Below are 13,196 nucleotides of genomic sequence, written 5' to 3'. Positions count from 1 at the left end.
CCTGTTGTACTCTATAGAGAGTGACATCACCTGGCACAAAGACCAGCCAATAGCAGAAGGCCAGTTCAGTACCTACTTTTCACCATTAGGTGTCAGGCTTCACCACAGATTTGGGTTTGGGGTTCAGTTCCTCTTTAAATGGAACTAGGCTGGAACTGGACAGGATCTGGACTGGGATCTAGGCTGGGATCTGGACTGGGATCTGGACTGGGATCTAGGCTGGGATCTGAACTGGGTCTGGACTGGGACCTGGACTGGGATCTAGGCTGGGATCTGGACTAGGTCTGGACTGGGATCTAGGCTGGGATCTGGACTGAATCTGGACTTGGATCTGGACTGCGACCTGGACTGGATCTGGACTGAGATCTAGGCTGAGATCTAGACTGAGATCTAGGCTGGGACCTGGACTGGGATCTAGGCTGGGATCTGGACTGGGACCTGGACTGGGACCTAGGCTGGGATCTAGGCTGGGATCTGGACTAGGCCTGGACTGGGATCTAGGCTGGGATCTGGACTGAATCTGGACTTGGATCTGGACTGCGACCTGAACTGGATCTGGACTGAGATCTAGGCTGGGATCTTGACTGGATCTGGACTGGGATCTAGGCTGAGATCTAGGCTGAGATCTTGACTGGACCTGGACTGGGACCTGGACTGGGATCAAGGCTGGGATCTGGACTGGGACCTGGACTGGGACCTAGGCTGGGATCTAGGCTGGGACCTGGACTGGGACCAGAACTGGGATCTGGGCTGGGATCTAGGCTGGGATCTGGACCGGAATCTAGGCTGGCATCTGGACTGGGACCAGAACTGGGATCTGGACTGGGACCAGAACTGGGATCTGGGCTGGGATCTAGGCTGGGACCTGGACTGGGATCTAGGCTGGCATCTGGACTGGGACCAGAACTGCGATCTGGACTGGGATCCGGACTGGGACCTTCCCTCTTCAGCCCAGTTCCCTCTATCAGAGGAAGACTCCAGGCCAGAAACTTTCCTCATTTCATAAGAAAAACAAATCGATTCGAACCTTAACCCAACATTATAAACACGATGACATCATCAGGAGACGTCCCTCCGGTGGGCCGCGACCCTCAGGTTACAACCACTGTTACTAATAATCCTCCAGTAAACGATTACCCAGACACCCCAGCTTTATTGGCCATTTTTCTTCACGTTTGTCACATTGTAAGGAAAAGTCTTGTTTCAGTGAGAAAAGCCGACATGGAAACAAACACAGCAACACGCCATCTGCCTCCGACTCGGTCATATTATTTACATGTGATGATGTCATTAGAAACATACATACTGAAGCTGCAGGAGAGGACTGTGACATCACCACAACCATCAACCAATCAGCCTGATGACATCACTGTCCTCTCCTCAGCTCAGAAACGTCTCAGCTGGTATGAACACATCATGATACACCATCATCATCATCATCATCATCATCTTCATCACCTGCTCTGTAGATGTAGTCTCTCATTAGACCCATTAAAACACTGGTAGTCTTCTTATATGGAACCAGCACACACACACACACACACACACACACACACACACACACACACACACACACACACACACACACACACACACACACACAGCTGGTATTTTACAGTCTGACTGCATCATCACGTTACAGCTGATGAATCTTCAAACATAACGACTTTTTTTCCCAAATGGATAAACGTTCTTCAGTCCAACAGGATGTGATGTCATGACACCAGCAGAGCAGCTGAAGGTTCTGCAGCAGAACCACAAACCACTGGATCTATCTACAGAACGCCGGAAGGTTCCTACGCACTTTAAGCCTCAAAGCTCCGCACTTGAATTTCTTGACGATTGAAGATTTGAGTCTGCTGATGGTTCAGTGATATAATATCTGTTACGACCTCATCAGGCCAGATCCGTCTGTCATGGATTATTCACAACACCACAATGTGACGTAACTACATATGTAATAAATAAAATCTCATGTGTATTGGGATCGAACAATATTTTTCCATTCCTTCAAATTTTTGTGCAGTTCCAAAACTTTTTCAGAGCTGGAAATGATTTAATTTTCCATATTTTTCAAGACTTTCTTGAACTGCGTAGGAACGGACAGAAACAGACCTGTTTTCAAGAAAAGCTGAATTATCACAATGATTTAATATTTAAATGACCAGAACCACCAGGAGAAACATGGTGGTTTCTAGCTCCCAGACCAGCAGACCAGCAGACCAGCAGACGTCCTACTGAGCGGCTGGTTACTATGGAGACCAGAGGACAGACGGACAGACGGACAGGCAGTCTATTGGTGATGATTTGTCTGGTCTGGTCTCTACTGGTCTGGTCTCTACTGGTTTCCAGCGGGCGGGGTGTCTGGTCTGTCGTGGCTCGGTCCCGACATCTGCATGAAGAGTTCCCGCAGCTCTGTGACATCATCATCGTGCGACGCCGGGGGCGGGACTGACCGCTGCTCACGCTCCTCGATGAAATCCCACAGACGAACGCTGTTCAGAAACTACAACACACACACACACACACACTGTTCAGAAACTACAACACACACACACTGTTCAGAAACTACAACACACACACTGTTCAGAAACTACAACACACACACACACACACTGTTCACAAACTACAACACACACACACACACACACACACACACACACAGTTCAGAAACTACAAATATGAATGAATATGAATACTAAGGTGCGGTTCTGACCCGGACGTTCCCCTCGGATCCCAGCTGTTTCCGCGGCCGGTCCGGTTCCGGTCGGGTTCCATCAGGAAAGGCGTGGAGATACAAACACTTTCCTCCAAACGGACAGGAACCCCGACCCTGATCAAAATACTTACAGGCTTTCTTACTGCAGAGAGAGAGAGAGAGAGAGAGAGAGAGAGAGAGAGAGAGAGAGAGAGAGAGAGAGAGAGAGACACAGAGAGAGACACAGAGAGAGACAGAGAGAGAGAGAGACAGAGAGAGAGAGAGAGAGAGAGAGAGAGAGAGAGAGAGACAGAGAGAGAGAGAGAGAGAGAGACAGAGAGAGAGAGAGAGAGAGAGAGAGAGAGAGAGAGAGAGAGAGACAGAGAGAGAGAGAGAGAGAGAGAGACACAGAGAGAGAGAGAGAGAGAGAGAGAGACAGAGAGAGAGAGAGAGAGAGAGAGAGAGAGACAGAGAGAGAGAGAGAGAGAGAGAGAGAGAGAGAGAGAGAGACAGAACATTGACTACCCAATTTCAATGAAAGAACTAGAAGATAACATCAGAAAACTGAAGTCTGGAGCATGAGGAGTCGACAGCATCAGGACAGGATGCTCCAACACACTCAGCCCCCCCGAGCTGCACCAGCCGCTTCAGCTGTTCTAATCCTAATCCTTCGGGCCGGCCGCTATCCTGAGATCTGGAGCCGAGGACTTGGAGATAAACCGGACCCCGACAGTTACCGAGGCGTCTGTGTACGCAGTAACCTGGGGAAGGTTTTCTGCAACATCATCAGCGCCCGAATGCTGTTCACCGAACACAACGTCCTGAACGAAGGGCAAACTGGCTTCCTACCAAACAGCCGCACTACTGACCACATTTACACCCTACACACTCTAATTAACCATCACGTAACATTTTTGCATGTTTTATTGATTTTAAAAAGGCATTTGATTCCATTTGGCAAGAAGGATTATATTATAAAATTCTCCAAAGTGGCATAGGGGGTAAAGTCTATGACATAATAAAGTCAATGTATGTCAATAATAAGTGTGGAATAAAAATTGGAAACAAAAGTACAGATCTCTTCACTCAAGGGAAAGGAGTATTTCAGGGAAACAGCTTATCACCAACTCTCTTTAACATCTACATCAGTCTGCTGAACAGTCTGCTTCCCCTGGCCTGAGCCACACAGTAAGGAAGTTAAATTCCTGCTCTATGCTGACCTGGTGCTGCTGTCACCAACACAGCAGGTCTACAGCAGGTCTACAGCAGGTCTACAGCAGGTCTACAGCAGGTCTACAGCAGGTCTACAGCAGGTCTACAGCAGGTCTACAGCAGCATCTGGACCTGCTGGAGCAGTACTGTCACAACTGGGCTCTGACAGACAACTACAACAAATCTAAAATAATGATCTTCCAAAAGAAGCCCAGATCTCAGGAAACCAGATACACATTCAATCTAGGAAATACTGTACTGGAACACACTCTACACTACGACTACCTGGGACTCAGAATCAGCCCCTCAGGTAACTTTGGTCTGGCAGTGAATGCACTGAAAGAAAAGGCCTGTAGAGCCTTTTATGCAATTAAGAAAAGATTCCACAAAATAAACATACCAATTAGAATTTGGTCTAAAATCTCTGACAGTGTAATCCAACCCATTTCCCTTTATGGAAGTGAGGTTTGGGGTCCGCTCAGCAAACAGGACTACACCAGATGGGACAAACATCCTACAGAGGTCCTGCATGCGGAGTTCTGTCGGACCGTACTAAACATCCACAGAAAAACACCGACCAACGCATGCAGGGCAGAACCAGGCCGTTACCCACTGATTATAAACATCCACAAAAGAACTCTCACGTTTTGGATGCATCTCGAATCGAGTCCCCAAGACTCCCTGAGAGCTCAGGCACTGCAAACCCAGGAGCTGGACCCCCAAAAGAGGCAGAGCCCCTTCTGCCAGCTGGTCAGGAGACTGACTGATACAGACCAACCTCAGACCAGCACTGCTTCAAAACCACCAATCAGAGTAAACCAAATTATACAACAAACAAAAGATACATATCTGGAACATTGGACAAATCAAACACAAACACAAAACAAACTTAATTGCTATCTGGCCCTAAACCGTAAATATAAATTGGCAGAATATCTTTTCAGTGTAAAAGACCCAAAGCAGATCCAGATCCTGAGCAGATCCAGATCCTGAGCAGAGACAGATCCTGAGCAGAGACAGATCCTGAGCAGATCCAGACTGAGTGACCACAGTCTGGCCGTAGAGAAAGGACGACATAAGAAGTCCTGGCTACCAAAAGAGGAACGAATATGCGGTCACTGCACAACAGGTGAGGTGGAGACAGAGATGCACTTCCTCTTGAAATGTAACAAATATAATCTACCGTATTTCCTCTAATAGTGGCCGGTAGTCAATTAAAAGCCGGGTCTCTGATAATGGCCGGGCCGTGGTCGACACGAACAAATAAAGGCCGGCCTCAAATATAGGCCGGGAAAAAAAAGAAAGGAAACAAGACTAGGTCAAATATGGCTGGACCGTGTCCGTCTCCTCTCACCGCCGCTGTCCTCTCCACCGCCCCGGGAAACTACGGGAAGCGTCGGCAGTAAGTCCTCGGCGCGCCGAAACCTCCATGCCGCCGACAGAACAGAGGGCCGTCAGGTGGACTGAGCTCGCGCATCGAAATAAACAGCGATATGATATAACTGTATAGATTCTACTTTAGCTTCAGTTAGCTTCAGCTTACATGCAAACAACGGTGGATACCGGTAAACTCCTGGTGCCTGTTATACATGTAACGGTAGTTTGTGGCAGTATGCCACAAGACGGCTCGGCCGGCGGAAGTCTCTGGAGCGTGCCGTCGTCGATTACCGTAATTATCGTAATGCATTGCAGTAACAAAAAAACGTCTACCTAACGAACCCCAACAGAAGCAGATCAGAAAACAAGGAGGCTTCGTACTAAAATATGAGCAAATATACTTATCAAACAGAGGGAATTAGAAATAAAGGCCTGTCTCTAATATAAGCCTGCTTCCAATAAAGGCCTGGTACCCTCTGCAGTTGAGGTAAATAAAGGCCCGGGCCAATATTAGAGGAAATACGGTAATTAGAGTAGAATACTTTCAGAAATTATTGAATTATTAATCCCCAACTTCACTAAACTGAGAGAGAGACTCTTCCCCCTTTTAAAAGCGGAGGTTGAGAGTGAAAGGGTTTCCAGGACCCCTGACACCTGTGCAGACTCTCAGGACTCAGAAGAAGAAGAAACTAAAGTCCCAGAGGCCATAACAAAGCACAAGCCACCCTCCACCTCTTCATCATCATCCGACTACATCCACCAACCGAGAGAGAGCCTGTCCCTGCTAGAGGTCTTCATCGAGTTCAGAGAAACCACACAGGTCAAGCTCACAGAACTCAACTATATCCAGCAGCTAAGAGAAGAGCTTCAGCTGTTAAAGAGGGACAATCAGCAGGCCATCAGCAAGCTGACAGACACAATAACCAGCCTGAAAGAGGAGAACCACGCCCTCAAAGCCCAGATGGCCAAACTGAAGGAGGAGACAGCGAGCAAAATGACGAGTCTCACCAGCCAAACACAGCTGGAGAGAGAAGAGCTGCAGGACACAAGAGGAGTCTCTATAGCTCCACTCACCTGACTCTGACCTGCTGTCTCAGCCTTCTACATCCTCCCAGACACTGAGCCCACCCAAACCAACCAACCCAACCAGTCTGGACACCGACCTCACCCCTGTGACACAACCACCCAGCACACAGGCTGCCCCAGATAACCAGCCCTCCTCCTCCAGTACGGCTGCTCCAGATGCCCAGATAGTCCTACTACTGGACTCGAATGGAAAATACATCGATACCCAGCGTCTGTTTCCCACTTAGCGAGTCAGCTACAGGCGCTGTAGAAATACAAGCCACGCCATCAGTCAACTAAAGGAGGAGACACTCGGGAACCCAGAGTGCATCGTCATACACACGGGACCCAACGACCTCCATATGCTCCGCCGGGACACAGCGAAGGCAATCACCAAGGTAGCTGAAAAGGCCAGCAGGAAGTTTCCTGACTCTAGAGTGGTTATCTCTATCCTTCTCCCCCGGACCGACACCAAACCCCATGTCATCCATGACATAAACATGGAGGTAACCAGAAACTGCTCTGCCCTGCTGAACGTTCACTTGGCCCATCATACAGCCATAGGTCCCTGGGATCTATATGATGGACTGCACCTGGATAGGAATGGGGTCCGAACATTTGCAAAGGTCCTTAAAGACGTGGCTCTCGGACGAAACCCAGGCAACCCCAGCCACAGCGGCCACAGATCTGCCAGACCTCCTAGACCTTCGAGAGTCCCCCCCCGCCCAGGACCTGGTACTCGTGCCCATCCCCCTCCTCCTGCTCCACGCATCCAGAGGCTCCCAGCCAGCGGACCCCTCTATGCGAGGCTTGTACAGAGACCTCCAGCTGCGTCTAGGAGAAGAGTCTGGTGCAAACACCCAGACCGCTTCGACTCAGCTAAAGAAAGTCTGTTCAGAACCTCGACACTGACGGTGTAAAGAACCTTTTTAGAAACATCTGAGAAGTTCTGTAGCTCTGGTGTTCGAAAGGACAGAAGTGCTGCATCCTCCTCTCCCTGCTCCTCTGCTGCAGCAGAGACGGTCAGCTGTGGAAAGTCCAGCTGTCTGTCTGTCTGATCAACAGACTCCGCCCCTCTGGCTGTCTGTCTGATCAACAGACTCCGCCCCTCTGGCTGTCTGTCTGATCAACAGACTCCGCCCCTCTGGCTGTCTGTCTGGCTGATCAACAGACTCCGCCCCTCTGGCTGTCTGTCTGTCGGAGCAACAGACTCCGCCCCTCTGGCTGTCTGTCGGAGCAACAGACTCCGCCCCTCTGGCTGTCTGTCTGTCTGATCAACAGACTCCACCCCTCTGTCTGTCTGTCGGAGCAACAGACTCCGCCCCTCTGGCTGTCTGTCTGGCTGAGCAACAGACTCCGCCCCTCTGGCTGTCTGTCTGGCTGAGCAACAGACTCCGCCCCTCTGGCTGTCTGTCTGATCAACAGACTCCGCCCCTCTGTCTGTCTGTCTGATCAACAGACTCCGCCCCTCTGTCTGTCTGTCTGATCAACAGACTCCGCCCCTCTGTCTGTCTGTCTGATCAACAGACTCCGCCACTCTGGCTGTCTGTCTGAGCAACAGACTCCGCCCCTCTGGCTGTCTGTCTGATCAACAGACTCCGCCCCTCTGTCTGTCTGTCTGATCAACAGACTCCGCCCCTCTGGCTGTCTGTCTGAGCAACAGACTCCGCCCCTCTGGCTGTCTGTCTGATCAACAGACTCCGCCCCTCTGTCTGTCTGTCTGATCAACAGACTCCGCCCCTCTGGCTGTCTGTCTGAGCAACAGACTCCGCCCCTCTGGCTGTCTGTCTGAGCAACAGACTCCGCCCCTCTGGTCTCATCTAGCAGTCTCTGCAGAAGACGGATTGATTTAAACCAGTCTCTTCACTTTAGATGGTGGCAGTCTTCCACTGACCCTCTGACCTTAGATTTGCCAGTTTAGTGAGTCCAGCTCCTATGAAGACTCTCTGCACACTGGCAGAGCTCAGGATCCCACACTGTATGCAGGGGTTGTATAGCAGAGGTTCCTCCCCAACGTGACCATACAGGTTTGAGCAGTCCCTCTTAGCCTTTAAAACTGTAGTCCACACATTTAGAACAGACTAGTAAAACAGGGTCGTCTCTGATCGGTCTATTCCATCCCACTTGAGAAGAAATAGGAGTTTGTCATAGCCCATCGTCTGTACTTTACATAAGAGCTACGTAAGAGTATCCTGCCCGGAAGAAACTAACCAGCCTCTTCTGTATCTCCTTCACTAATTCGTCAGGTGGCTCTAAAACAGTGAACCGGTGCCAGACCATTGAGACCATTTTCCTCAGAAAACACCTAAACACGTAACGCCTTCCCTGCTCCATTCCAGTCCTGCTGGTAGTTTTGGTAGTTCTTTATTTATCCGCTGCCCTAGAGCAAAACCCTCACATTTGGCCCAGTTGACCTTAGCAGATGATGCCTTTTCATATAATGCCAGGTTCTGTGTGAGAACTTGGATGTCCTCCTGTCCCGTTACATCATCAGACAAACCTTCCTGAGCTTAGTAAGGAGAGGTTCTATGTCCAGAGGATAGAGCATCCCAGATAAAGGGGAACCTTCCCTGATCCCCTATGAACCACAACTGGAGGGCCAGGTCCGCCCGCACCTTTAACTTGTGGCTTCTTGATGTATGAACACTGACTGACAGTTACTGTGGTCACAGAGGCAGACAGGCAGGTAGAGAGACAGGTAGACAGACAGGTAGACCCACCTGACTCCAGACTTGAACAGGTCTATGAGTCGGTTCTTGTCGTCTTGATCCTCCACCCAGGAGACAGACGGGATGACGAACTCCGACACCACCCTGCACTCTGGACACGACCTGACAGACAGACAGGTGGACAGACAGACAGGTGGAGAGGCAGACAGGTGGAGAGGCAGACAGGTGGAGAGGCAGACAGGTGGAGAGACAGGCAGGTAGAGAGACAGACAGGTAGAGAGACAGGCAGGCAGAGAGACAGGCAGGCAGAGAGACAGACAGACAGACAGACAGAGAAATAGACCAGTGGAGGGACAGACAGGCGGAGAGACAGACAGATAGAGAGACAGACAGGTGGAGACAGACAGGTGGAGAGCTGAACTGGTCGGTTCATTAAGACATGACAGCTAGGGTCGTTACTGGAAAAAAGTAATAAATTACACTGAACTTGTTACTTTTCTTAAAAGTAATGGATTACTCTGGATTTACTCATGACTCCCCTGCTGTCGACAGCAGGAACTGCATGTTGAACTCCTGTCTGTCTGAAAGCTGTTTCTGCATATATTAAATATTTTGTGTCTTCTGTTTGTTGATTCAGTGTGGACATGATGACATCATGTTGACGTCAACATGATGTCATCATGTCCACATGATGTCATCACCCGTCTGTTTCTCTTTCTACAGAGGGAACTGATCAGTTTCTCTCAGAGCGCTGTCATCATGAATAAAATAAAACGCTCAGTCACTTTCTATAATGTGCAACCCCGTGTTTTACATATGATCAGTCAGTAAACCAGTCAGTAACTCAGTAAACCAGTCAGTAACTCAGTAAACCAGTCAGTAAACAAGTCAGTAACTCAGTAAACCAGTCAGTAACTCAGTAAACCAGTCAGTAAACAAGTCAGTAACTCAGTAAACCAGTCAGTAACTCAGTAAACCAGTCAGTAACTCAGTAAACCAGTCAGTAACTCAGTAAACCAGTCAGTAAACAAGTCAGTAACTCAGTAAACCAGTCAGTAACTCAGTAAACCAGTCAGTAACTCAGTAAACCAGTCAGTAAACAAGTCAGTAACTCAGTAAACCAGTCAGTAAACCAGTCAGTAACTGAGAAAATCAGTCAGGAAATCAGTCAGTAACTGAGTAAAGCAGTCAGTAAATCAGTCAGTAACTCAGTAAACAGTCAGTAACTCAGTAAACCAGTCAGTAACTGAGAAAATCAGTCAGGAAATCAGTCAGTAACTGAGTAAAGCAGTCAGTAAACAGTCAGTAACTCAGTAAACAGTCAGTAACTCAGTAAACAGTCAGTAAACAGTCAGTAAACAGTCTTACTTGATGATCTTGTTGCTGAACTGCTTGGCGCAGCGCCACTGTCTGATGCAGGCGAGGCAGTAGGTGTGACAGCAGGAAGACAGAATCCCAAACCTCCTGTCTGAAGGATTCGCCTTCTGCACCACCACCTCCATGCAGATAGAGCACACCTGCAGCAACAAGACAACAACAACAGCAACAACATCATCGACGACAACAACAACAGCAACATCAACGACAACAACGACAACAACAGCAACAACATCATCATCGACGACAACAACAACAGCAACATCATCAACGACAACAACAACAGCAACATCATCAATGACAACAACAACAGCAACAACATCATCGACGACAACAACAACAACAGCAACAACAACAACATCAACGACAACAACAGCAACAACATCATCAGCGACAACAATAACAATAATAACAGTAATAATAAAAATGCAATATATTCAATTTTAAATTGCGATACTGTCCCGCCAAATTATTGTGATATACGATATTATCATAATAATAATAATAATAATAATAATAATAATGATCTTAATAACGATCTTACTATTTGAGCAAAAACAAGGTAATTTGCTCATTCCTGATATTTCCAGGGAAACAGGCTGATTGTGGAAAAGTGAACCCAGTTGAAATAAAATGACAAATTTTTCACTACAACTCGATTATTCTCAGTTGTGATGTCAGAAACACATGATGCTGCGATATTCGATATTCACAAAATATTGCGCAATTCGATATTATCAAATATCATCCCAATCCTAATAATAATAATAATAATCACGATAATGGCAAAGATAACAACAAAAATAATAACAATAAGAATAATAGTTGTGGTGACAGTCTGAACCCACCTTGTCCTGGCTGAGCTGGGCTGCAAACGCTCTCTCCATGTCCGTCTCAAACGCCAACAGACACATCTACAGACAGACAGGCAGACAGGCAGACAGACAGACAGACAGACAGGCAGACAGACAGACAGTATTAGTGCTCTCCTACTGTCCAGTCTGTACAGCAGCAGTATAGTGACTCTTCAGTGTTTTGGGTCGGCAGCGGCCTGTTAGCTTCACTATAAAAACTTAACCTTATCAAACTAAACTACGCTAATCTAAAGTAAGACAAATGAAAGTTAAACTAAACTACGCTAATCTAAAGTAAGATAAATGAAAGTTAAACTAAACTACGCTAATCTAAAGTAAGATAAATGAAAGTTAAACTAAACTACGCTAATCTAAAGTAAGATAAATGAAAGTTAAACTAAACTACGCTAATCTAAACTAAGATAAATGAAAGTTAAACTAAACTACGCTAATCTAAACTAAGATAAATTAAAGTTTTTAAACTAAACTACACTAATCTAAACTAAGATAAGTTAAAGTTAAACCAAACTACGCTAATCTAAACTACGATAAATTAAAGTTAAACCAAACTACACTAATCTAAACTAAGATAAATTAAAATTAAACTAAACTACACTAATCTAAACTAAGATAAGTTAAAATTAAACTAAACTACACTAATCTAAACTAAGATAAATTAAAGTTTTTAAACTAAACTACACTAATCTAAACTAAGATAAGTTAAAGTTAAACCAAACTACGCTAATCTAAACTACGATAAATTAAAGTTAAACCAAACTACACTAATCTAAACTAAGATAAATTAAAATTAAACTAAACTACACTAATCTAAACTAAGATAAGTTAAAATTAAACTAAACTACACTAATCTAAACTAAGATAAATTAAAATTAAACTAAACTACACTAATCTAAACTAAGAAGTTAAAATTAAACTAAACTACACTAATCTAAACTAAGATAAATGAAAGTTAAACTAAACTACGCTAATCTAAAGTAAGATAAATGAAAGTTAAACGAAACTACGCTAATCTAAACTAAGATAAATGAAAGTTAAACTAAACTACGCTAATCTAAACTAAGATAAATTAAAGTTTTTAAACTAAACTACACTAATCTAAACTAAGATAAGTTAAAGTTAAACCAAACTACGCTAATCTAAACTACGATAAATTAAAGTTAAACCAAACTACACTAATCTAAACTAAGATAAATTAAAATTAAACTAAACTACACTAATCTAAACTAAGATAAGTTAAAATTAAACTAAACTACACTAATCTAAACTAAGCTAAGTTACAGTTAAACTAAACTACACTAATCTAAACTAAGATAAGTTAAAATTAAACTAAACTACACTAATCTAAACTAAGCTAAGTTACAGTTAAACTAAACTACACTAATCTAAACTAAGATAAATTCAAATTAAACTAAACTACACTAATCTAAACTAAGCTAAGTTACAGTTAAACTAAAGTAAACTCTCCTTCACCTTCTCATGCGCTCTCCTCTGGTCCGGGTCGTGAGGATGGAGGACCTGCAGTCTGCAGATGTCACACAGGTCGCCATGGAGATAGGGACAGCTGTTGCCATAGTGACAGTGTCCGGCAGCAGCGAAGGGACAGAGCTGGGGGAGGTCCTGGTAAGCTCCGCCCGCTGGGGAGGAGCCGAGGCAAAAGCATTAGTTAATAAGAATAATGCTAAAATCAATGTAATTTCTTTAGTGCTTTTCAAAAAGGCGTAAAAACAACAACAGTAAAATACATGAGGAGACGAAAACTGGGAACAAATTCTAATGAGAAGTGCTTGAATTTGGGTTTGGTTTATATTTTTGTTGACCGGTGCTAAAACTATACTTTTCAAACGGTACGCTGCCTGAACCGGAACCTTCTTTAAAATAAAGTACAAACGACAACATTAAAGAACGTCTCTTTTATTGCAAAGG

At 45.6% G+C, this 13,196-nt stretch overlaps 1 protein-coding gene across 1 annotated transcript in view; it reads right to left on the bottom strand.

Moving 5' to 3' along the window:
- Window positions 1–1,133: 1,133 nt before the first annotated feature.
- The window catches only part of mkrn2 (makorin, ring finger protein, 2), a 17,025-nt gene continuing 4,962 nt past the window's right edge, over window positions 1,134–13,196 (bottom strand). Inside the window, 6 exon segments of the mRNA XM_078283665.1 lie at window positions 1,134–2,506; window positions 2,717–2,861; window positions 9,073–9,183; window positions 10,390–10,538; window positions 11,247–11,312; window positions 12,744–12,907. Coding sequence (XP_078139791.1) covers window positions 2,339–2,506; window positions 2,717–2,861; window positions 9,073–9,183; window positions 10,390–10,538; window positions 11,247–11,312; window positions 12,744–12,907 — 803 coding nt within the window. The 3' untranslated portion in view covers window positions 1,134–2,338.

Source organism: Centroberyx gerrardi, chromosome 5 (genome assembly GCF_048128805.1).
Source record: "Centroberyx gerrardi isolate f3 chromosome 5, fCenGer3.hap1.cur.20231027, whole genome shotgun sequence".
Taxonomy (NCBI): Eukaryota; Metazoa; Chordata; class Actinopteri; order Beryciformes; family Berycidae; genus Centroberyx; species Centroberyx gerrardi.
The sequence above is the reverse complement of the archived record's forward strand: the minus strand, read 5'-3'. Positions and strand labels throughout refer to the sequence as shown.